The sequence below is a fragment of the Mustela erminea genome, chromosome 10 (genome assembly GCF_009829155.1).
Source record: "Mustela erminea isolate mMusErm1 chromosome 10, mMusErm1.Pri, whole genome shotgun sequence".
In the NCBI taxonomy this organism is placed as follows: domain Eukaryota; kingdom Metazoa; phylum Chordata; class Mammalia; order Carnivora; family Mustelidae; genus Mustela; species Mustela erminea.
Window position 1 is genome coordinate 71,690,486 of NC_045623.1, and position 26,392 is coordinate 71,716,877.

The window sequence follows — 26,392 nt, forward strand, 5'->3', positions numbered from 1 at the left end:
AACAGCAGAATGACAGCTGCACCTTACCTTCAACGTGCCATATTTTATAGGGGAAAGTCAAAACTATTGTGCTGAGGAGATCAGATCTAGCACATTAACACCAGGCGTGGCCCAGAACAAGTCCACAAGCTCCGTCTCTCCCTCCTCGGAAGAGGCACATCTGAGCAGAGTCTGGAAGGCTGAGTAGGAGTAAGCCAGACAGATGAGATGGGGGCGGCCATTGCAAGCAGAGAGAAAAACGTGTACCCGAGCGTGGAGGTGTGGGAGAGCCTTCATGCTCACGACGCCGCCTGGAGGTGGCTGAGGCTGGGGCCTGGGGAAGGGCTAGAGCCGGGAGCCGCCACCAGCTACTAGACATGAGGGGAACCACACCTGGGAGGCTAGACTTGCCAGAGGACAGTACAGAGGTGCTGAAAGGTTGCAGGCAGGGGCAGTGGTAGGCTCCCATTTGCACTCTAGGAAGACGGCTTTGGTGGCTGGGTGGGGGGTGGACTGGCACAGATGGTGCCGGCACAGGGAGACCAGGGACGAGGCCGTTCTTGTCCCCAGCGGGCCCGCAGGCAGGTGCCAGCGAACTGTGCTGGTACTGCTGCCAGGATGTCTTTTTCTCTAGCTTCATGGTAGTGTGGACCTGTTTGAGGCCTGGAGAGTATTTGAGAAAACAAGGCAGGCAACCCGTTTGGTTTGGAAACCAGTCAGAAGGTCTTTTCTTGCCTTAATGATGGCCTTCAAGGGTCATGAAGTCAAAAAAAATGACAAAGGCTTAGATCTGGAGGGAAAAAATTCCTTTTCCTGTTGCAACATTCCACGTTCTCCTTCCGGCTCTCCACCCCTTCCTCCTCCACAGAACAGCTCACACGCCCTAGGACAAGTTACTGGAAGAATTACCGTCAGAGAAGATAAGGGAAACCAAAAGGACCACATGAACTGCTGGGAGACTTTTGTCCTCAGAGGGCCCAACCAGTGCTCTGTGGGGCCTCTCGGTATCTTCCAGCACCTACACCAGCCACAGGTCCATTGATGACTGACCTGATCCATTAAGGCTCTCTGTCCATGTTGACACTAGGGTTACGGCTCTGGTCTTACTCAGGCTGGGCATCCGTAGGTAAGATGCAAAGTTTCTTTGGCCATCTCCAGGGGGATTAATTAATCTATTGCTGCCTGACGACTTCCTTTAGAATTCAGCATCTTAAAACAATGACTTATCACCTCCCAGTTTCTTTGGGCCAGGAGGGGAGGGACGGCTCCCCTGGATGGCCCTGGCTCAGGAGGTTGGAGGATGGTGGCCGGGGCTGTGGTCATGTGGGACTGGCGGATACGCTTCCAAGCTTGCTCACATGGTTTTGGCTGGCCTCTGTTCCTGGGTCCTTCAGTTCCTGACCAGACAGGTGAGGGCTCCACAGGCTACCTGAGTGTTAAATCATGGCAGTTGGATTCCTCAGTGTGAGCGATGAAGGAGAGAGAGAGAGAGAGAGAGACAGCTCCCAAGATGGAAACCACCATCTTTTTATAGCCTAATCTCAAAAGAGTGACACCCCCACCAGTGTGCTCTTTGCTAGAGCAAGCCTGTCTGTCCAGCCCACACTGAAGGGAAAGGGTTTCATCTCCACCCCTCGAAGGGAAGAGATTCACAAAGAAGAATTTGTGGATGCATTTTTAAAACCACCCCATGAACCCTATTTACTCTCCAAGAGGTGTGAAGAGCATGTATTTGAGATTCCTAAGACCTGGGGTTTCATCCTGGCCCCCCCACATGCACCACTCATGCAGGTGGAGACGGGTTGTTCACCTTTCTAGATCTCAATTTCCACATCTATAAAATAGGGGTAGGCATAATAGATGTTTCATTGGGTCGCTATGACAGTTAGCTAAGATGATAGATGTGAAGTGCCTGGCCCAGAGTAAGTACTGAATAAATACCACTTGGTTGCTCTCGTAACTGGTTACTGTTGTCTTCCTCCTTCACAAGAAACAGAGTAGCGTGGGGTTTAAGGACACCGGTGGGGTCAGACTGCCTGGGTGGGGCCTCACGCTGCCCGTCCTGGGCTGGGAGAACTACAGTGAGTCATTTAATGTCTCTCGGCCTTGGTTTTCTGTAAAATGAAGATAGTAGTAGGTAGCGCCTGCTACCCTATATGTGTTTGATAAATATTTTATAAGGAAATAGTGGATGATAGAGGCATATAATGGCAAAAGGGTGTGTATGTGTGTTGGGATGCTACACAAAGTACACTTGGCTTCAAACACCTTAACTATCCAGTTTCTCATGAGTGTGCCCTCGTATCCTTGAGCATGTCCCCCTCAGTGAACTTCTAATTTCATCACTGCTTATGAGCTGCTCTTGGTTTCATTGTTCAGCTGCTTTCCACCCTGGCTTTGTTCAAGCATACTTCCTCCATCACCCCTCCTCCAAGAATATGTTTAATTGGCTTTGCACGAGTCTGGAGATGTGGTGACAGGGTGGTGGGTGGTGGTGGGGGGGAGGTGTCCCATGTCACACCACCTCAGAGCAGCTACATTACCTTAAATTGATTTTGCAAATGAAAGCTAAAAGCTAAGCAAAGGCGACCCATCCATTTTGCCTAAAGATGATTATAATGCTCTTTTACGGCCTCCTAAATGACAAAGCAATTTGTTACCTGCCTGCATCAACATTTGCTTATATTAGCACCCGAGATGCTTGATTTTTATTAGCCCCGTGTTATCATTTTATGAAGACGCAGGGGCTCAGTAAAATTAGTGTGCAAATAGAATGCCCATTTTGCATTTCTCTGTGGTCAGCAGAAACACTGAATGCAATTGAGTTGATACCAGGCCAGGGGAGACATCCATAAAGGTAGCTTTCACCGAGGGCCTCAGCAATGCTATTTATCATTTCTGGACGGCGGGGATAGATGGGGTCAGTGTTAGTGTTTTTTAAAAGGGCTTGGTGGCATTTCACTTTTTGTTTTGTAAGTGAAAAAACAATATAAATACAAAGGCAGTAGCTCAACTTCCACCAGCTAGAAGGGATGGAAACAAACTCTCTTATGCACATTATAGGTGGAAATGCAGGCATGGGATCTGACATTGTTGCTGGTCGATCCAGGAGGAGACAGGCTAGTGAGAGGGGTCCTGGCCGGGAGCCGGGTGACCTTGGGCATGTCCCTTCCTTTTGTGAACTTCAGTCCCTCTGCCAATAAAATGGGATTCGTACTGTCCACTTCACAGAGGTGTGTGAAGATTAAATAAGATAAGCCATGACCTACATGAGCATATTTTAATTTGATAGCCAATTCCCAAGCGGCTATTTCACACAGGGTCCTGGGAATGGTGTTAAAAATAACCATGAAAATCGCTGCTTCTCCCTGAAGGAGCTTGTATTCAGTCTAGGAAATATTCAGGTGTCTAACTCCTCTTTTAAACCATAAACTTTTGTCTCCCTTTGTTCCTAAAGGTGTCTAGCACAGAACTGAGCATAGGGTGAGTTCTCAAGAACATATTTTGGGGGGAAAAAAAAAAGAAATGAATATTGGCTCCATTGTATTTCTTGCTGCCTCTCGAGGCCTATTTTAGGGAAGCAGTAACCTTAGTACCAGTCACCCCAGTAGACGGAGCAAGTTCCAGGCCTTTAGAATCAGGCTTAATAAAGTTTATATATATATATATGCATATATATATATATACATATATATACACACACATACATATATATATATGAGAATATATATATGAGAATTGGGCTTAATAAAGTTTATATACATAAAATATATATATTATATATAAATATATATTTAAAATATTTAAATATATTTATTTATATTTAAATCTATTTATATTTAAGTATTTTAAATATATTTTAAATATATATTTATATTTTATATATTTTATATAAAATACATATATATGTAAATTTTATATCTATATATAGAAATATATAGATATATGGTCCCTGACTTTGGTGCATCAACAGTTGAGATCATAAACCACATTCAAAATAACCTGTCCTAAGCAATTCAGAAGTAAAAAGCCTGTTAATTATTTCTGCCTCCACTCTCCCTCCAGATCATCCTCCAAAATAGAAGGTATTATTCTTTAACCCAGCTTCTCTCAGTGTTGATTTTTGACTTCCTTCTGATTGTGGTTCTGTTCTGGGTCGATCTGGCCTTCTTCAGCCAGGGACTAAGTACCCCCTTGCCCCTTCCTTCTGGGGATGTCACTCTTGGCCACTGCTTTTATCTAATAATCTCTTTGCACAATAGCTAAACTTTATTATATGAATGAGATTCCTGTAGAAGCAGAAAAAAGCTCAGGCTCTGATTTTGGACCATATTTTCCTATGTCTTTGCGTGTCTAGTGATTCTTATTGGGTGCTGGAGACTGTGAATTGTACATTGTCGAGCGTCTGGATTTTGTTGTCTTTCCTTAAAGAGAGTTGCACTTTATATGACAAGCACTTGAGTTTCTTTTGTCCACTTCGATCGTTTCGTGATTTTAAAATGTTATTAGAATGAGTCTAGAGTAGTTTAGTCCCATCACTAAGACATGGCCCTTCCGGGCTCTCTCCTGAATGCCCTGAATGGTCAGTGAGGACTACCACTTTGGTGGTGGGAATTCCAATGACTCTTAGCCCTGTGTGAGCCAACACCTGCACAGTTCACAGTTCTCTGGTCATTTCCGCACGGCATCGTGGAGTTCACCCTCTGCATACACATCTTGGGACCCCGCAAACACTTTTGAGGACTCCTTGACAGATTTCTGGGATTCTTCTTCCGCAGAGCTCTGTCTACTCTGCTTCAGACTCTCTGAAGCTAAATCTCAGTGAGATTTCCATGGTCTGCTCAGGATACCTCTCTCCATTCTTTGGTCAGGATTGGGCCTCCAGGCAAAGAGGCAAGGCAAACTTCATTTGTGCCCTTTTTTCCTTATATTAGTCTGGCACTGCCTCTTGTCTGAGAACAGTTGTTTTGTGTATGTGTCGATTATTTTGTTGCTTAAGTTGAAAAGGAAATCTGGTCCCTGTTACTTCATCAAGGCCAAACAGGGGCTTGAGTTCTCATTTCAGCTTGACCCACACCTATTAGCTGTGTGACTTTCGACAAGTTATGTAACCTCTCTGAGCATCAGTGTCTGCCTCTATAAAAGGAATATTAACTACACACGTTTCTATAGAACTATATGTATAGTATGTCCCTGACACACAAGGCACTAATTAAATGGCAGCTGTTACTGTGACTAAGAGAAACGGCTCATTTCTTTTCTCCATTATTTACTGAGTGCTTACTGTGTCCTAGGCAATGTGTAAGCTTGTTTAATCACTAATACTCTCCACGTGTATAGATTAGCAAATCGAAACTCAGAAGGCATGCACAACTTGCCTAGGGGCACGATCAGTGGATCTGAGATTTGGCTTCACTCATGACATCTACAGATGATTGTAATATTGACATGATCAATTGCACCAATAGGAATGTAGTCTTTTAATATTGGGTAGTTGGGGACATAATTTAATTAGTCAGTAATGGCTGGGCCTTAATGATTCTAACCCATTGATTTAAGAAATGAATGTAAAGCACCCAGTCCATTCCCTGCCCCTCTCTCCCACATACCAACTCCCAGTCCCAGCTTTCCCTGCCCTCCTGAGCAACCGCCTTCCATTTTTTCTTACAGACAACCTTCGGGAAGGGGCAGAGCAGAAGGTAGTGTTCATCACGGGACGAGTGCACCCGGGGGAAACACCCTCTTCATTTGTGTGCCAAGGTGAGTTGCAAAATCTCGTGGGCATTCTGTGCCTCCCCCCACACCCAACTAGGGCACCATGATGGCCTCTGGGACAGTGTGGTCATATGCAGGGTCATTATTTCGGATGTGAATTCACATTGCTTCTAAAGAGGTTATACTTGATCTCCATTAGTATTTCTTTCAATAAATGTTTACTAACTACATGTATTAGTGGAAGAATGAATAGAGGGATGGATGGTTGAATGGTTGGATGGTTGGATGGTTGGGTGGATAGATGGGCAGGGCTGAATGGAGTGCTGTCCTATGTGTCATGATGAGGATAAGCCATATGACATCATCTATACTCCCTAGCCTGGGTTTTCTTCTCTCCAGTGGTTTATCAAATTAAGAAATCTGGCCTCAGGCCAATGTGTATATGGGTAGGAGTGCAGAAACTGAGGCGATAAGGATTAGAAGCTATCTATTCACTCATTTATTCAATCATTCACTTAACAAACAACTTTCGAAATACCTACTATGAGCAAGAAAATATGCTTTGTATCAGACAACCAGAGATAAATGAGATACAGTTTTTCATCTCAAATATACCTCTTTATAATTGCGTTGTCATTTATTACTAAATATTTAGCCCACATAAAATATATGTTTAGTCAACTATGTATATGCATACATGTGTATATATATACATATATATTCAATTAGTGAACAAAGAAGTATATTCAATAAATAATACATAAATAACAATTTAATGAATGCCATGGTACTCACCAGCTTCAGAAGAAGACTATTATCTATTCCTTTTCATTCCTTTGTCCCTTCCTCCTCCCACAGGTAGCTGGGAGTTTGTATTTTGTTGTCTTTCTCAATAGTTTGACTGTACCTATAAGCATTCCTAAACCGTCTAGGGGTTTGTTTCACGTGGGTTTTTTAGCTTTTTTATAAAGTTAACAAACAGTATCATTCTGTGTACCCTGGCCCTTGTTTTCACCCAATATCCGTGGTGATGGGTGTGGCTGGAGTTCACTTCTTCTCACCAGGTACCCTGGCCCATGTCTGACAGGCGCCTCAACTTCCCTGCCTGTTCTCCTGGACAATTCATTTGTTTACAGTGTTTTTTCTTATGGACCGAGCTGATACAGACATCCTCATGTACATTGCTTTGTGCCTACGTGCAGATTCTTTTCCAGGGTATATAACACGGAAGGTCACAGGACTTGTGCGTCTTCAACCTTACTAGATCTCCGCAGGTTTTTCTCTAAGACCTTTACACTGCCACCAGCAATGCCTGAGCGTTCCCACTCTCCCACATTCTCACCAATACACTTGCATTTTTACCTATCTAGTGCGTATATCATATATTAAATATGTGATACTATCTATGTGCCAAGCACGGTTCTAAGCACTTTACATATTTTATTTTATTTTTATTATTATTTTCATAAATATAATTTATTTTAATTATATTAATTTTTCTACATCATAGGAATTAATATTAACCGTATTCTTACATATAATTATGTAAGTTTGGAGAAGTTAAGTAATTGATCTCCTTTTAGTCCCAAAATGACCTTCAGGTCGAAGGGATTTAAAAAAAAAAAAAAACAAAACCCATAGAAATAATATGACTTGAGGGAGATTGCGGATTGTCATGGAAGTATCTGGCAATTTGCCATCGGAGAGTCTTAGGGTCAAACGTTGGCTCTGCCACTTCCTAGCAGGGTGATTTCAGTTTCCTTCAACATAAAATAAATTAGGATATCAATACCTATTTGCAAAGGCTGCCATGAAGCTGTGGTAGGACACGTGCAAACACACACCCAGTCCTATGCCGGGCACTCAGCTGACAGAACGAGCGTCACCCCCTTCCCCAGGGTGCTCCGAGATGCTGTAGGTAACCTATTTGTAAACTCTAAGGCACTATTGCAAATAGATGCGAGTCTTCTTTTCCTGTTCGCATTCGTACAGCACTGTCATTAGACCTCACAGCTTCCCCACTTCTTTCAGACCAGGAGCCTGGGTTTGGGGCAGAGGGAGTGACTGCCCAAACCTGAGCCGCTCCAAAGAGCCTGGGTGTCTCAACTCCCCGCTGTCGTCGCCCCGGCTCACTCCTTGGCCTTCTCACTTCCATCCTCTTTCCTCCCAGTACTGTCCTTGAAGTAACCTCTCCCAGGTCCCTCCTGGTTTTACCAACCCCTCTACTTGCAGCCATCTGTCAGTTACTAAACTTGGCAGCAGACCTGTTCCCCCAGCTGATCGGATGCAACTATTTTGTCCTTGTTTGTAAAAAGACAGTAGCCTTACTGTCAAACCTTTCAGCTCTGGGAGTCCAAACTCCCAGGCCCACCTCCTCTGTGGGCAGCAGACAGAGGGCAGGGTCACCACCCCACATTACAGACAAGGCCTGAGACCTAGAGAAGTTGAGTTCAGCTCGGGGGCTTTCTCTGCTGAGCCTGCTTTTCCAAAAAGGAATCTGGATGGTACCGAATTGATAGACTCTGTGCTGTCCCGCAGGCTTTCTATCAATGTTTACTCCTTGGCACAGCCTTTTAATGCCTTCCCTCTACCTTCCCAAGATAAACTCCAACTCCTTGCCGTGACATTCACAACCCTCCACCATCTGGCTCTTGCCAGGTTTCCTGGCCCAAGCCTCATTCTATCCCTGCCCCATACAACTTAACCCTGAACAGGCAACCTTCTTCCCACCACCGGGCCTTCGCATGTGCTGCTCCTCTGCCCACCCCTTGCCGCCCGGTAAACACTTCCTATCTCCCAAAATTTATATCAAGAACCCCGCATGGGCTGCCATCCCACACCCTTCAGCCACTGCTTTGCGCCTGCCTTGTGGTTACTTGCTGGTCATCTTTATCACCCTGATTTGTTATGTATTTGATTTATGATTTGTTTCTTCCCTTTAAACTGTGAGCTATTTGATGCCTAGGGCTCAATCTTTGAGTATCAGTTTCTACATCTGGAAAATGGGGATTATCTTGTTTACCCCATGGGACAGCTATGGGGGACAATGGCCGCGTTGGTTCTGGGATTCTAAATTGGAGCTCAGAGAAAGAAGACTTCAGGTCACACAGCCAGTAGACAGCAGAGTGGGACTTTGAGTCTGGGTCTCCCAAGCCTGTACAGGCTCTCTTGCCCCACTCAGGGATGGGAAATGCTGGAAGGCCAGGCTTGGTAAGCCCTGGGCACCCCACAACAGTTGATGTGCACTTACAGATGAGAACGGGGAGGCTCAGGGAGATGAAGTAGCTTACCCAGGACCACATGGTGAATTCATTGCAGATGTGGCCTGGGCCGCATGTCTTCTTCCTTCCCTATCTCTGTACCTGTCCCTGGAGACACAATTTGCCCTTTCTTGAGGCAGCTTAAGACACCTTAAGGCACCGTCTCTCTGGGTCTCTCACCGCGCGAGTGATAGGCCAGACCACAGCCCCACAGAGCCCAGCTGGATCCCCTCCCCAGCCCACCTTGTTCTGGGGAGGGCCTAGAAGGACGGTTGAGATACCTCCAGCCCAGTTAATGCTGCTTTCACATTAACCGGCTCAGTGACCTTGAGTGGGGAACAGACATGTGGGGCCTGGACCTCCCCATCTGGCTGGGAGCACGGTCCTCACAGCCGAGCTGCTGACGCACCTGCTGCTGGGAGCAGAGGGAAACTACGTCATCCTAGAACTCTGAGGGGCGGCGATAAAGGTGGCAAGTCTCAGATTTCCTCAAGGCCCTGCTTGGCGGTTGGATGGGGGATTCTCAGTTACCCCTTGGCTGCCCCAAACCCCACTCATGGTGTATGGGAGGCCAAACTATCCCCACTTTCCAGCCAAGACAGGAAAGGTCCAAGGAGCTCGGGAGAGGCCCTGCACAGCAGTGTGTGGAGCTACCCAGCCTGACCCTGAACCCCAGCTCCTCCACGTAGGGCAGCATGACCTTGTGTAATCTCTCTGTACCTCAGTTCCCTTATCTTGAAAAGGATATAACAGTGGGAAGCCTGCCTCATAGGGTCATTATAAAGATGAAATGAGTTTATAGCCATAAAACATTTAGGACAGTGTCTGGAATATCCTTGGCCCTAAAGAAGTGTTACTGTGGAGCGCCTGGCAGGTGCCCAGTGTGGCTCCTCTGACCCCCACAGGGCGTGCAAATCCAGGTGTGTGGCTTCTGTGTCGTGTGCCCCAGCCCACCTCCTTCCTTGCTGTTTTCCTGAGAGAGCCGCTAGCGGAGCTCCTCAATTCTGCTCCAGGAAGACCAGATTGCAGGTCCAAGGTTTGGTCAGGTGTCTGATTTCTGATCGAGTGAATGTTCTTTCACTGAAGCTTTCTGGGGTTGTTGGGACAACTCCAGAAAGTGCCAGTGGCAGAACACATGTCCTCTGCAGACCCTTCATAACTGAATCAGTTAAACCAGTAAATTATGCTATCTAATATGAGCAAGGCCTACCACCCCTTGGAGGACAGCATGGGGAAGTGGGCAGAGCCAAGGCCTTGGACTTGGGCAGGCCCAAGTGTGAGTCCTACCACCTCCACCTCCCGGCCTAGACCTTCAGCAAGTTCCTAGTTCTCAGAGCCTCTGTTTCTTTACCTGCAAACTGGGGGCAGCAATATGGTCCTTGAGGGGCTGCTGTGAGGGTTAAGTGAACCTTGCTGCCATGTGCCACGGGGCCCCCCACGGCTCAGACAAGGAGATAGAGCTGACCATCCCTCAGGGAGCTCACTCCTTGGGGTTACCCTGGGGAGATAAGAGGAGGAGAGGGGAGATACACACACACCTACACATTCCATGCACTCACAAACACTAGGACCAAGCACAACCCAATGTTTCCTAAGGTGAGGTGGTGACCTTTGCCCCTGCTCCCCTCCCCTCCCCCACTGTTTTCCTCCCACCCCTATCCCTCACCTATGCCGCCTTTTCTCCTCTCTCTCTATCCTTTACAGCCTGAGTAAACACCAGACCCACTAAGGGGTGGTCATGGGCTTTTCACTTCCCTCAACTTCTGTCTTTTCATCTGTGAAATGGGAAGCATTGAGGGTGGAAAGGTCAGAACCAAGACCAGGAACTTGAGGTTCTTCAGGGCCAGACTCCTTGTGATTCCATGATTTGAGGTTGTTGGACTCAGCTCAGGGCAGACAGGGGCCTGACGAGGGGAAGGCCTAGAGTGGCTGTTCTCATGTGACCCCCACTCTGGGTCCCCCAGAGACCCCCAAGTGTCTTGCTTGAAGCCTGGGCTCCTCCCATTGCAACAGCTTGCCTCTTAGCAGAGGCAATAGCAATCTCACACAGAACTCTCTAGAGAGAAAATCCTGAAGACATATATGCAAACATTCTACAGATCCCATGCAAATCAACTTCTGACTCTTCCATATTGCCTTAATGGAAAGGGTATCACTTTGAAGCTAGTAAAACTGGATCTGAAACCCATTGAGGCCCCTGTGAGACATCAGCAAAGAGATGTCACCACCCTGACATTGTTTTGATCCCTGTACATGGAGCCAATAGAATTACAGTTCAGCCCTGCTAAGGAGCATACAGTGCACATCCCCGGTCCATCTTTATTCCTTCACGTCACATGTACCTACTGCGGACATTCCCTGTTCCTGGTGCTGAGCTACATGCTGGCAAGAGAGTGCCCAAGAGGTAGACCTGTCCTTGCCTTCCTGGAGCTCACGGTCTGGCAGGAAGAAGGACTTGAACAGCAGATGAAAGCCCCAATCCTCAAACCTCCAGGGCACAGGAAACACAACTTTCCAGACTTTTTTGTAACTGAACTTATTTTCCATTTTGAAGCCCCATCCTTCCAGGGACCAGAAACTTAATCTCCGTCATTTGGGGATCAGCTTTCCCCAGGATTGTGTCATTTCAGTGAAGAGTGGTGATGCTCTTGGGGATGGTAGACAGGTAATGTCCTTCTCAGTGTCACCATCTATCCACACTGCTTCCCCTGCACCTGTTATATCCTCGCGACTTCCTGGACCTTGGTCATTGCAGGTCAGCCCCATTTCAGACCCCAGTTCCTGCCTGCAAGACTCTATACTCGCTGGCTCTCTGCTAGGCCTGCCCCCAGCCTCCACCCTGCCCACCTTCAGGACACTGAGCCCAAACACCATTCCACACTGCAGTGGGGGATGCCAGGTCAGTCCCTGTCGTTGGCAGTGGTCTCTCCTGTGCCCCTCATATCCTTCAGCTGGGCTGGCAAATCCCCGTTTACCTCTTCCCTTTCCCAACATCCTCTCGTCCCCACGCCTTCAGCCAAACCAAACGGGAGCAAAGTCAGACAACACACACGCCCATTTCCTACATGCCAGACACTTTGCTTCTACTGACTCACAGAGATCCGCACAACAATCCCCAAGTAGTTTTCTTCTTTCCTTCTATTTTTTTTTAAGATTTTATTTATTTATTTGACAGAGAGAGATCACAAGTAGGCAGAGAGGCAGGCAGAGAGAGAGGGATAGAGGGGAGGCAAGCTCCCCGCGGAGCAGAGAGCCCGATGCAGGACTCGATCCCAGGACCCTGAGATCGTGACCTGCGCCGAAGGCAGAGGTTTAACCCACTGAGCCACCCAGGCGCCCCTTCTTCTTTCCTTCTTAACTGATGTGGAATTGAGTCCGTGAGACGTTAGGCCACGCAGCTATTCAAACCCAGATAGCTTGAATAGGCTGTGCCTTTAATCATGGAGCTATGCCCTTGAATTGAAGAGCTCTTCCTTAGCCAACAGGCCTTCTTCCTCACCTTCTGGCTTTTGTGTGGGATCCCCCAGCCCAGAGCTCCTTCTCCTGGCACCCCTTCATTGGACTCACTGTACTCATCCTTTACATCTCCATTCTCCACAGCCCTTTCCTAGGCGCTCTGAGTTCTCAGCGCTCCCCCAGATTCTCCCGCCTGAGCCTTTGCCCGTCGCCGCAATGGGAGTTGCTTTCCCACCGTGCATGTGCTAGGGCAAGAACTCTTCTGTATCCTGCAATTCCAGGCTTATGGTGCAGACCTGGCCCTGTGAATGTTTATAGAAAGTGATTTTCAGTTCAGCTAACCCTATACTCTGTCAAAGCCAAATGAATGCCTGGGGCCAGTCTACCAAAGGGCGTTAATAGGCACCTGCTGTGTACCCTGGCCTGAACCAAGTACACTGGGAGAAATAACAATGAATAGCTCATTGGGGTTGCCTGGTGAGGTTCATCATGACCAGGCTGAGGTCAGCCCAGGGCAGTGAGCTCTGTGACCTGGCTGTAATTTCTGATCATCTACCACTTTTCCTTCCCCTCCCCCAGCCTCTCATGCCTCCAGTCTTCCCATTGTCCAGCTTTCTTCCACCTTCTTGATTAAATCAGTTCAAAGGCAAGGGCCCAGCGAACTTGTTTACCAAAGGAACAGAGACTGATCTAAGGAGGTTGATTGTGTCTCCCTGCAGGAGGGAGATTATTCTCCTCACTTGATACATGAGGACCCTTCAACTCTGGGGGAGAGGAATAAAGGGATGGAATCCCAGACTGCCAGTGTGGAATGTGTCCTTGGGAATTATCAATTTCTTTCTCCTAACTTTAAAGAGGAGAGTAGGCCGGAGTCTTTCTAAAGATCACCCAGTAACGGAGGCGCAACTAGAACCCAGGTTCTCCGACAGCTGGTTTGCTGGCTTCTTCAACTCAGCATCCTTGCTCCCAAGGCATGTAGCTAGCAAGCCTCACAGACCAGGACCCCCAGTTCCAAATTCCATTCAGCTTGTTCTATCCTCGTTGCCTCTCAATCCTCCATCTCAGTGAGTTGATTAAAGCGCATGACCGTTTCTAGGTGTTGTGTCAGGCCGTTCAAGCACAGGTGTTCTAACCCCGACACATGGGTTAGATTCCAGATTGGGTATTATTACTCTTGTATCAAGCTGAGGAAACGAGACAGGGAAAACTAGTAGCTTCTCCAGCTGATAACCAGTTAGGGTCCAAATGCATGTGCCCAGGTCCTTCTGCTTCCTCAGTCCATGGGAGGCTTTGGGTCTGTGACCAGGGAGGTGGCATTTCCTCTCCACCCTTATGTTCTCCAACATCTCCCCTCACGCTACTCTCCACTTGCCACCCCCCACACACATTCACAAAAGACTCTCCTCCCACTTCTGATCATGCAGAATGATTCCTGTTGAACTGTATCTGACCTCCAGCCAAGACGAGTCTAAAACCTCTCCTCTCCTTGCCCCACACTCACTATGGGAAAGGAAGCTCTGGATGGCTGCAGCTTCTGGCCTGGCTTTGTCTTCTCTCATCCTTTTATTAGCTGCCTAATTGGCAGCCCAATTAATCTGCTCATCTGTGAAGGAGGATGGATCACAATGAGCTACTCCATTTCCAGAAGCCATTCTCTGCCATCCTCTGAGGCAGCGTGTCCAGGCCCTGAGCGCAGGCTGGCTCCTTGATGGAGGGCTGCCCTGGGAGCCGGGGTCAATTAGTGGACAGATTAAGCAATTATTAGCCCCTAACAAGGGCACCTGGCATCATTAGCCTGCCTGTTTACTGGCAAACTGCAGCTTTAATATGAAGACCAACAAATAAATTAGGGCATCTGGTCTACTGCCGCGTTGGTCTAGAAGTAAATGATGTCCAACTGGCTTTCGGCTGCCGATGGATTCTGAGCCCTGGCCTGATGGAAAACCTGAGATGTCCCTCACTGGTCACAGCAGTTTCAGGATGTGCTGTGGAGCCATTTATCATTCCAGGAGCTAAGTGCCTGCCTCTGGCCCATGGATGGTTCTTAGTTACCCTGCTGCTTCCTCCTGTCTGTCTATCAAAACGTGCTTATCTTTCAGGGCCCAGCTCCAAAGCTTCTTTCTCCTTGATGCCTTTCCTTCTCTCTCCAGCAGGAAAGGTGTTCCCTTCTACGCTCTGGGAGGCGTGTACACACTCCTGCCATTTTCCAACATTACAGTTATTTCATGGAATGCCAGGGCTCCGCTTTACCTCCTTTTCCCCAGGTCTCTGAAGAAGTTGAAATGTGGAGAAGGGAGGGAAGGGTAGGGTGAGAACTTGGGTTGTTTGTCCCCCCCCTCCCAGCCCCCTCATCAAGCTACACAGGCTATCACCAGAAGGAAGTCAATGAGGGCATTAACAGGCTCTGATTTGCACTTTAGGAGGATCCCTTTGGCTACTCTGATGAGGGCACGCCCCGAAAGTGGTTGCAGTCATTCAGGCCATATGTGGTGGTGGCCTAAAAAAGACAAGCAGCAGAGGGATGGAGATTCAGGGCAGATCTGCCAGATACAAGGAAGAGACCTAGGGCCTGTCTGATTGTGGCAGGAGAGTCATGGAGAATTCACCTTTTCTAAATTTGATCACCTGGAGGCAAGCACTGGTGCAGGGAGAAGCAGCATGAACCAGGCCTGTGAACAGCGGGTTCTCAAACTGGGAAGAGGGACAGAGTTGGGACATTGAAGAAACCTCTTTTTCCTCATGTGACTATAACCAAATTCCTCCTCCTCTCTGCCTTCTGGTATAACCACCAGCAATAGGAGGGTTTAGATCCCTGAGTCCCTGACCCTGTAATTGTCCAATCCAATGTCAACATTAGACATTAGAGAGTAGCTCTTAATTCATTGTTTGGAGTTACCCTGCCTCTCCCCTATCTCTATCTGTCAAAATCCAGGCCCTCCAAGGCACAACCCAAGTGCTCTTTTCTTAGATGCCCACATGATACTCTGCAGCAGGACACACGCTCTTCCATCTGCCCGTGGGCTTCAACATTATGTCTTGAACTGTCCCTTGGAAACAGAAATATGGTTATAAAACTCACCAGGCAACACCTAATCCATAGCCAGACACCCACCATGCTTGACAACATAAGCCAAAAATCACCTTTGGAGCTCTTACTGCTTCCAAGCTGAGGAAAATGTGCTCCTTCCTTCTTGAAACACTTTGAGGTTAACCCAGATTTCTTCTCTTTCCCTAGGGATCATTGACTTTCTTATAAGCCAGCACCCTATTGCCCGTGTCCTACGGGAGCACCTGGTCTTCAAGATTGCACCAATGCTCAACCCTGATGGAGTCTACCTGGGCAATTACAGGTGAGCAGCAGGGGAACAGCCCAGAAGCCGCTAGTAACGGAATGGTGGGATGGAAGCCAGAAGAAAAAGGCAATATGTTTTTGAGAAAATTTTCATATTACTCATGAATTCATTAGAGGAACTTTCACCCTGATTTTTGAGAATGTGACTTAATGAGCCTTGGATGTTTTATGCACAGCCACCTGAGGTAACCTGCTAGGATTTTCTGGTCCACTTGCTGGGCCAGGAGTCAGGAGAACTAGAACAAGTTTTGGCACCCACTTCTATGTAACCTCGGGGAATTCACTTTCCGGTCTGATGCTCAGTTTCTCTTGCATAATGAAGGCAATGATCACATTCCTGATAGGGCACTGGTGAGAATCAAAAGAAATGGTGGGGACAAATGTGCTTGGCAGAATATCGTATGGGGGTGATAGCAATGACTGTTTTGATTGTGTTTCTTCTTAGAGGTCATTGATGAAGGAAAGTGGCATCCCAGGTCATCTGAGCAGCATTTCTCTCTGCTGTGGGCATACGAGCCTGCCCCACATGCACTCATGCGCTCAGATCTTGAACTCTCTTTCTCCTGGCTGAGCACCACAGTTTATAGCCCAAAATTTAACTGCCCAGTGAATCATCTGCCAACGGAACATTGAATCCTCTTGGATAGTGTGATTATTCTTATTTGACAGTTGAGGCAACTGAGTTGCCCAAAGTCACACAGCCTGTGAAACTGACTAGTTATCTAATTTCACTGTGCACATTACACATCTTTAGAGTGGATTAGTCCCACACCTTGCAAAGTAACATTCAGCCTTGTAGCTTTTGCAGAAGAGACTCTATGTGACCTGGTGCCTATCTGTCCACATTCTGCCTCGCTTCCCACCCTCCATTCTTAGAACTGTTGCTGCAGCCTCTCTAAGCAAAGCCTAGTTCCCTAGACATGACCTGTTGGTTCCTGATCCTTACCTTCCTCAAGGCTGCCCTCTGCCCAGAACCTGCTATCCCTTCCTTATCTTACTAACTCTTGTTCAAACCACAGCTCATGTCTCTCCTTCTGGAAAGCATTCCCCAAACCCCCAAACAGAATTAGTTATTTCATCCTCTAAGCACCCACAGGCCTGCTTATTGAACAAGAGTTATCCCATTGCATGGACCCCGTTGACTTCAGGCCAGCGGAGAGCAAGGACTGAGCCTTTGTGGTCCTTGTGTCCATGGTGCCTGGCTGCAGGGATCAGCCCACAGTAGATGCTCAAGAACTATTTGATGGACATGAGTGAAGGAAAGGGATGACTTTACTGATAAAGAAACTAAAGCCTACACAGCTCAGATTAGAACCCAGATTTTTCAATACCCAGATAGATCCCTTTTAAACAGAGTTGGTTTACTGCTTTTCAAAAGCATGGCAACTGGGTCCAGCGGGGCTTCCCAATACCTCTGGGTATAAGTTAGAGAGAGCCCATGGGATGCATGATGCCTTAATTAAAGACAGTTTTGTTTCCTGTCTTAATTGGCTCAAGCAATGGTTCATTAGCACTGGCAGGTTTTATGGCTTGCTGCAGGCCTGAGAGCAATGCCTTTCCACCTTCCCTGGACAGAAGGCATTGTTAGCGGTAATGGTGGTGGAAAGACCATTTGATTTATGTTAACATTTCTGTTTAATTACAAGAGCAGCAGTGGTCAGAGGTCAATTCTGTCCACTCTATGCACTTATTTATGTCATCCTCTGCTGTACAGGGATGGTGAGATGGAAAGAGGTCTGTGACCTTGACCAAAATGTTTCCCCTCTCTGGGCCTCTGATGGCCGCTGGGATGGTGATGGGGAACTAGATGCTTTCTATAAGTCTTCAAGCTCCAGATTTTCTGATTGGGGGATTTCAGGGTAAAAGGGTACCAACCCTCACAAATGGTTCTCTATTAAAATCTAAACCCTCAATGTTTTCCTCATGAGAATATGTATTTCTCTCTATAAGAACCGGAGCAAATATCTAACCACAGGCATTAATCCTATTGCTAAAACAGCTCTGAGTTGCAACAAAGAGCCTATCAGTCATGACAATTCACTACTGAAGATTTGGAGAAGGTGAAAAGTAATAATATTCAGGATTGAGAGCTTCAAGGTGCCTTAGAGGGGCTCCAGGCCAGCCCTCATTGACTATAGCAGTGTGACCCAATCCTGGGGGCACTTGCCTAGGCAATGTAGGGCAGAAGGGAATTTGGTGTTTGAGTGAGTTTGGGAAACACAGAGTTAAGCAAAATTAACTGTGTTCTCTTACAAGATCTTTCAGTTCTGAATATGCCGATCAATAGCAATCTCAAGAGGGGAAAATGTACCCTGTGTTTCCCAAAGATGAACCAAGGAACCCTTTGGGGAACCCAAGGAACCCTGTACAGCTGGTTTCCCCCCTCTGCCTCCTCCCAGCCCCCAGTGATATCAGAGGTTATTCAACTCATTTTGGGAAATACCATTTCAAGAATTCTGCTTGCCCACTCTGTGCCGCGTCAAGCTCTCCTACACCTATCTCATTTAATCCTCACACAAGTTTGCGAAGGAGGGTGTTCACCAAGATTTCTCTGCTAGCAAATAATGAAAATCTACCCAAATTAGCTTGAGTACTGAAGGAAAGGTGAGAGAGAGGAGCAAAAGAAGCAAGGAAGGGAGTTGGGGAGAGAGGGAAGGGTACTTGGCCGAATTCAGGGCAGTCAACAGCCCCAGACCTCAGAGGATCTCATCCCATTGCTGGAAACAGGTTGGATCACAGACCATCAGGTCCCCCCCGCCCCCCGCCCTCTTTCCCTCCCAACATCCCTTCAGGATGTACAGTCTCTCAAGCCTCAGGAAAGTGAAATAAGCTGCCTTGGGTTGTGTGGGCTGTGAGGAGCAGGCAGGGAAGCAGGTCTGCCCCAGATACGCCAGACCTTGTGTGGAGAATGAGACACAGGCCCGCCCTCATGGCCAGGGATCTGCTCTCTCTCCCACTCTCCCCCTTTCCCTTCTTCTCCGTTAAAAACACATGTACTCCGATCCAGGAAGGAACGGCAGGAGATTTCCCGGGTTTGATCATGCAGAACTTATATTTCACAGGACAAGTACCTATACTCTGGTATTTATAGTAAAAGAGTATTTCAGCTCGGCCGACGGCAGCTGCTGCAGCATGACAGATAATGCCCTTTCCATGGAAGGCAGCAGCGTTTGCCAACCAGACTATATGTGCCTGGACTATGGCCTCCGGGAGGAGTCGGAAGGGCCTCAGCTGGTGACAGCAAAGAGCACGTCCCCAGGAACCATCCCCAGTCATTAGATGACATCACAACGGACAGCAATGATGCCATGGTGTGAAATAATGACGTGGGGCCACTGGACACACTGTCTCACTTAGGCCACTCCCCCAGAGTGGCCTTTTTTCAGCTCACTCTGAGGCTTAATACCAGCTCATAGGAAGGCCTCTCTAGGCATCGGCCCCACCCTTTCCTAGCCCTTGCCCCAGTCGTCATCACGCGGGTACTCCTGTGACTATCTGTTTAAGGACGACCTCCTTCTCTATACAGCAGCCTGCATGAAGTCAGGACTTTGTCTGCCTCTGTCCCCAAAGCTTGGCAGAGCACCCAGCACAGAATGGGCCCCTGACATGTATTTCCTAGGGGTATAAGTAGACTCAGCAGCAGGGTTTAGTAACAGTGCCAGGGCGTGGAGCTCCGGTCTCGGGGGCCGAGGAGCCCTGGCCGAGTGCCCCCCTTCCCAACCCTTTACTTGCACCCACGCGGCCTCCTAAGGCTGCTTGTTTTGATCTTTGTGTGGCATGAATCTGGGTTTGCAGCCACACATCTTTCCCGTACAAGACATTATCTTTCAAAGGCATTAAAAAACCCACATTTCATCTTTACAACAACTCTTTGAGAAAGGAGAGTCTGTTTTAATTATAGCTATTTGAATAGAGGGGAAACTGAGGCTATGAAGGTGAAGAGCCAGGTTTGAAGTCACACGGTGTATGCAGGGACTCTCCACATCCCCAGACAGGGCCTTTGCCCTACAGGCCAGGGGCGGACTCAGAGAACGGAGCTCTAATGATCCCCGCCCTCCTGAGCCTTCTTGTTCTTGGGCGAGACACTCCTCTCCTCTGGCCTCCATTTCCCTCCTCCCCTCTTGGAAAAGCACTGGAGGTGGAAGGCATCTTCTGCCAGTTAGTAGTAGCACTGGGGAGAGGCACCATCAGAAATGGTCTGGCTAATACCATGCATGAACTTGTGGATTTTACTGTGTGAAGTAAACCACTCATGAAAAGACAAATACTGCATGATTCCACTTATACGAAGTACTTAGAATAGTCAAAATCACAGAAAGTAGAACGGTGGTTACCAAGGGCTAAAGGGAAAGGGGGAATGGGGAGTCAGGATTTTGTGGGTACAGAGTTTCAGGTTGACAAGATAAAAAGGGTTTTGGAGATGGACGGGGGGGTGATGATAGCACAGCATTAGGAATGTACTTAATACCACTGAACTTCACATTTAGAAATGATTAAGACGGTAAATTGCATGTTTTGTGTATTTTATCACAATAAAAAAAATAAGAAGAACGGTACCAGTACTGATGCCCTATGAGCATCTTCAGAGGGCTCTGGGGGCATCTGAGGCCTGGGTTCTCAAGGGACAAATTCTGTAACTTCAGGTGTTACAGAACCGAGAAGCTGCAAGGCAGCTCCCATTTGATCTTTACAACACGTCCTCTGGGAGTTGGGAGCGATGGGCTGAATCCGTCTACCATTGATTTGGTGTGTTGGCAGTCCCCAGTGTCCTGCATCCAAAGTGGCTGTGCACACACACTGTCCCTTCCACTGCCACCATCCCATCACCCCCTCCAGGACCCTACTGCGACTGATTCCTTCTGAGCATGTGCAATGCACGAGTTGCCTTGCATTTGAAAAACAGACTCTCCATCTCCATCTGACAATATGAAACTCTGTGTTGGGTTTGCATTTCTTAATTAGGTGCTTGTCATTGTGTATCCCATAGAGCCACGTATAAGTAAACAGTCATAGACCTTTGAATAAATTTATTGGTTTTATTTATGTTTCTGGGCATAAAAATCTATAATTACCAGGTACAGCCTCAGTATAACTGGTATTTAATGACAATTACTTTTTGTTACCATAGAAATGAGTCCAAAGTAGTTACCCATAATTTCTCATTTCCCAAACCTCACACATGCTGAATTGCAATATTACCATAGTAATTGCCTATTAGTCATCATAAAATACGCAGTTACCCAAAAGATAGCAGGATGCTGTGAAATTTCTCATCTTCAGAAAACCTCAGTGTTTCTTGGGAGCATGGAGGTGGGGGAGAGCCCCAGACCCCTTGTGGTGGCGCAGAAATCATTCAGCTTCATAGCAAGGCCCGCAGCCCCCGCGGTGGAAAGGCTTAGCCCTCCTGTCGGCAGACCCGCACCACGTCGTGTCTCCTGGCCCTAGTGATCCTCACGTAGCCCAGGATGCTCTGGTGCAGTAAATCCAATTTAACGAAGGTTTATTGAGGGCCTGCTGAGTGTCAGACCCTGCACTGGGCCTTAGGGAAGCAGATGGAAATCAGAGGCAGCCTCTGCCAATAAGAAGCCCAGTGTTTGTATTACAGGGGTGTGCGTGTGATACCGCAGAGGCCTGGCTCATAGCACACTAATGTCTAAGTGCCGACTAACTCTGCATTAGAGAGAGCATCTCCTTTAGCACTCCCAGCAGCCCAGGGGGTCCTAGAGTCCATCTTTCTCATACGAAACGCTTGTCTGTCCTAAAACTGAATAAACTAAAGAACACAGGAGAGAAATAATTAATCCCTGTATGAGGAACTACTGAAATCCCTAAGAAAATCTTGAATAACTTATGAGAAAACTAAAGGACAGCTCAGGTTAATTCACAAGGAGATTTTTAAACAGTGGTCAAAAACTAGAGGAGAAAAAAATTCCACACGGTTGTACTGAGTGTAGTTGGTAGTCAATATCCTATCAGTTTCAGGTGGACATCACAGGGATTGGACAGTTCTGCACAGTACTCAGCACGCCGTGTAAGCGTAGTCACTATCTGTCTGCATACGCCACTACAAATTATTAACTGTAGTCCTGACGCTGTACTTTCCATCTCCGGGACTTATTTATTTTAGAACTGCAGTTTTGCTGCCCTCCCCAATCCCCTTCACCTGTTTTGCCCATCCCCTACCCCTGCAAGCACGTTTGGGCTCTATATTGATGAGTCTATTTCTATGGCTCTGTTTTAAATACAGAAGGAAGTGAAAGCAAAGAGGCAGCAAGGAACTTGCCAGGGTCCCCTGGCAGAAAGGGTCAGAGCAGGTTTATGAATCCAGGCAGGCCAACTGCAGCCTCCTACAGATTTCACCTCCTGCTACATGGTGTCCGGAAAGCAGGCTGTGCCTCCCTCTGACTGACAGTGATGTGTGTTGAGGGTGGGGGGTGTTCTCAAAGGATGAAAGATACATAGGAATTCACCAGACACAGACAGTAAAAAAGATCAGCACAGCAAGATATCATTAAGCACAGCAGAGGCTGATACTAGGCAAGGTATTTCCAACACACACACACACACGCACACGCACATGCACAGGCATCATAACTGGCTGACCTTGCCCACCCGAACATCCAAAGGAGGAAATATTTTAAACTTTCCAAAATGGGATAGAACATATAATTAGCTTCATAAAATGTAAAATACATGTCAGCATTCTATTTGTTCTTTGACTGCATCAAAACCATGCACTTTTCATCATGCTAGAAATGGAAACCAAAGGCCCATTGCAAGGACCACCTCACCAAGAGGTCTGCCAGCCCCTTCTCACCGTGCTGCTTTCGCCCCCATCCCTGCCCCCCCCCCAACCACACACACACACCCTTAAGGCCTCTGTCCCAGCACTGTCAGCGTTGGAGTAGGAGAGGAGCTGAGACTGCCAGTTCAGCACTCTACCCAGGGCCAGGATCCCTTCGGTATCCCGACTGATAGCCGGGCCCCCCCTCTTCTTGTCTACCTCCATGCCTGGGTGGCGCCCTCCCTTCTAAAGTATCACCAAACTACTAGCTCAAACTGCTAGAAAGGTTTAGGTCTCAGGCTAAACTTGCCAGCCCAGCCCTTCTACTTCCCTCCCAAAGGATTATTCTGTTTTAGTCTATCTTCTACATGGTGGCCCTTCAGCTGTCTGAAAACTGTGTGTCCCCACATTTCCCTATTCTCCACTCAAACCACTGCCAGCGCCTGTTCCCCCAGAACGTTGTACCTGCTCACATGCAACCTGAAATCCAGTTCCCTCCCTGTCCTTCCTGCTGTCCTCTGAACATACTCCAGATGTATGTCATTGTCTGTCTTGGAGGCCTAGTGTCCAGGACTGATCAGTTATGATGATGACAACGATGGCAACAATGGTGGGGATGCATAGCCAACAACCTCCAGGGCCCGCCGCCGTTCAAGGCATTCTGCATGTACTGTTCCATTTAGTCCTCAGTACAACTCTATCATTATTCTCATTTTACAGATGAGGAAACTGAGGCATAGATAGATTAACAAAATCCCTCAAGTTCATAGAGCTAACTAGTGGAACAAGGGTAGGAAAGGACCATCCCAAGCCCCATTCTGGGGACACACTTCTGATACAGCCTGCATGCACATCGCTCCCCAACATTCTGGGGGCGTCCCTCTCCCAATGCAGCCTGTATGCACATTGCTTCCTGACATGGAGCTCTCTTCAACATATATCTCCCCACTTGCCTTTCTGCTACTTCCCAACTCCCCTGGCTTTTCCTAGAGCCTTTCTAGAAGCCTGTGGCATATAGATAGAAAGGGTAGGAATCACTCTCTTTGAACAAAGAAGAAACAGAGCCACAGAGAAGCTAAGAAACTTGCTCAAGGTCACACAGTGAGTGAGCCACACAGTTAGTCAAGACAAAGTACAAGCGACAACAGGGACCAGACAGAGCCTCACCTCCCAGAAACACTCTCCTGCCTTATGTAACCCGAGCAATGTTTCTAAGGAGGCTGAAAGGACATTGGGGCTGGCAGTGTAATCAGGTGTCTAACCCACAAGTGCACACCGCCAAAACCAATTATTCAAATGAGCTTCGCAGCCAGGTTCCACAGAAAAGGCCAGATGGCTAGATGTCTGTGGAGGCAGCCCCCCATCTCTGTCCCTGCGACCAGCTGAATAGCATTTCAAAGAGAGAGTTGATAGCAAGTTGATTTTAATAATTGATTCTACAGCGAACATAGGCCTCTGAGGAGACAGTAACCCAGAATGAGTGGCTGGGGAGTCTGGAGAACAAAACAATAGAATCAAGAACTTTTGTCATTTTTGGTCTTAGTTCCTAAACCACTGCTTGAAGAGTGTTAGTTCTCTGTGTAAAATCCTCCCATGGCTCCCTGTTGGCCACCGGCAAGAACCTGAACTGTGGAGCCTGGTGTCCAGGAGCTTCCTCCTCAGGTTCATCTCCCACAGCCCACCTTGCTCCTGCCTGAACACCCTCCATCTGCTCCTCTCACCTACCTGGGCCCTTTGCAGGGCCCTAAACTGGCCCACCCTTGCTCACGCCTGTGCCTTTGCTGGCACTGCACTTCTGCTTCAGAAGCCTTTCAACTCCATCATTTCCTCTCCCTCTTCTTTATTTCTTTTCCTCACCACCCCCTTCTTTCCCTCAGGCCCTCACACAGCACCTACTTTGTACTGTGCCCTGGGGAACTGAGGTGGGTTTTGCCCTGTGCTTGGCCCCAGGAAGGTGTTGTGTGAGGTAAGCCTTGAGGGATGAGGCAGAGTTAGCCTGGGGAAGAAATCGGCAGCACATTCTAAAACAGAGGAATAGTGTTAAATAACAACAGTGTTGATAATAATACAAACATTAATTGAATTTATGCATACCAGGCCCTGTTTTAAGTGTTTTTATGTATTATTTCCACTGAAGATGGAACTCATCATACACCCGCTCCCACTCCCCCCAATTTAGGAGATAAAGGCATCAGAAAGACAGGGGTCAAAATACTAGTTTTATTCTTGATTAAAAGCAGGATTTGGGAGGCATGGCTTATCTCTGTGGCTAAAATTGGCCACCTTCTATGGCACCCCAAAGTTCAACTTTGCCACCAACCCCAGGCCAAGCAGGAAGTGAGCTGCTTCTCAGAAGGCACACCAGTGACAGAGGGGGGGCCAGCATGGAACCTCCCAGCACGGTTACAGGTCTCAGTGAGTCATGCATGGAGGGACTAGGCCAACAGAGGCCAACAGGCTCTTCCTCTTTTCTCAAGTTAATGGATCAGATAAGTTTCAAGTTTCACCAGCTCCTTCTGAGAAGAGGAAACAAAGGAATAGAGAGGGAGAGCCAGTCTCTCACTGCTGGAGACTAGGAGTCCCTGTTGGAGTTGAAATGGGAGGTTCCTCCTAACAATCCCATGAACCTATGGCATAGTTTCTTATATTATCCTCATATTACAGAAAGGAACCTGATGCACATAAAGTGGCTAAATACCTTGCCCAAGTTCCTAGAGATCTAGGAGTCAAAACCAGAGAGCTGCCCTAGAGCCCCAGTGCCTAGCCTCAGCCTTGCTGCCTGAGTCCTGAGTGCACAGGAAGCCTTGGGGAATGGCAAGTGGTCTAATGTGGCCATTGTGCATGGTCACAGCTACAGACCACAGTGTAGGTTCACGCACTGCACAAGGCACCAGCTAAGAGGGCAGGTGGCAGCTGGCATGTAGCCCAGGCCTGAATGGCCTTGGGCCTTGGAGAAATTACATCAGCCCACAGGAGGGGGCACCTTCTTCCAATTAGTTCATAGGATGTAACATGTGTGAGACTTGTGTGGTATACAGATTAGGGACATGGCTAAAGAAGCTGGAGATATAAGTGGAGACCAGTTTGTGGAAGACGCTGACAGTCTTACCAAGACCAAACTCTAAGACCAGTTAACACATGTGTAGCCCTGATCTCAAACAAGGCAGTGTCTCCAACATTTTTCATGGCTGATCTCATTTAATCCTCAAAACAACCCTCTGAGGTAAGCAAGATCCACATTGCCTAGATGGGGGCTGAGGCCACACAGCCAAGATGTGGCCAAAGCCAGGATCTTATCCAGGCAGTGTGGCTCCAGGGTCTACACTGCCATCTAAGCTACTTTTTGGGCTTAGATAGGGTGGGCAGGGGTCTCTTCTGCTCCCAGAGCTTGTGAGGACCTGAATAACTTTTCTTCTGTTTTTTGTTTCCTTTGCCCTTTCTCATTTGAGAAGTTGAAATAGATGATTCCTAGACCCAACGGCCAGGGCATTCCTTTAGAAAATGTTCCCCTTTGGACTTTGTTAAATGGTTCTTTTTACTCCTTGTCAAGTGTTGGTATTGAGGGAAAATAATCTCTTAGTCCTGGAATGAACTTCCAATGCTATTCTTACATAGCTATGTGACCTTGGCCTCCATTTCCCTGTCATTGAGATATGGGAATTGGATTTTATGAAATCTTGGGTCCTTTCAGTTGGTGATTCTCAGAATTGTCCTAAGTCACCAGGGGGACATCCCACCCTTTCCACCAAGCCAGGTGTTGCTACCACGCAGGAGACAGGGTGGAAGGAGACTAAAACCCCAGAGCACATGCTCTCCATGGAAAGGGAAAAGGCACTCCAACAAAGC

The 26,392-nt window shown here is 47.6% G+C and overlaps 1 protein-coding gene across 2 annotated transcripts in view; it reads left to right on the forward strand.

Moving 5' to 3' along the window:
- AGBL4 (ATP/GTP binding protein like 4) overlaps positions 1-26,392 on the forward strand; it is a 1,622,967-nt gene that overhangs the window by 1,498,923 nt on the left and 97,652 nt on the right. For both annotated transcript variants that reach the window (XM_032303312.1, XM_032303313.1), the window contains exons 7-8: positions 5,650-5,739; positions 15,646-15,760. In XM_032303312.1, coding sequence (XP_032159203.1) covers positions 5,650-5,739; positions 15,646-15,760 — 205 coding nt within the window. The remainder of the gene's footprint in view (positions 1-5,649; positions 5,740-15,645; positions 15,761-26,392) is intronic.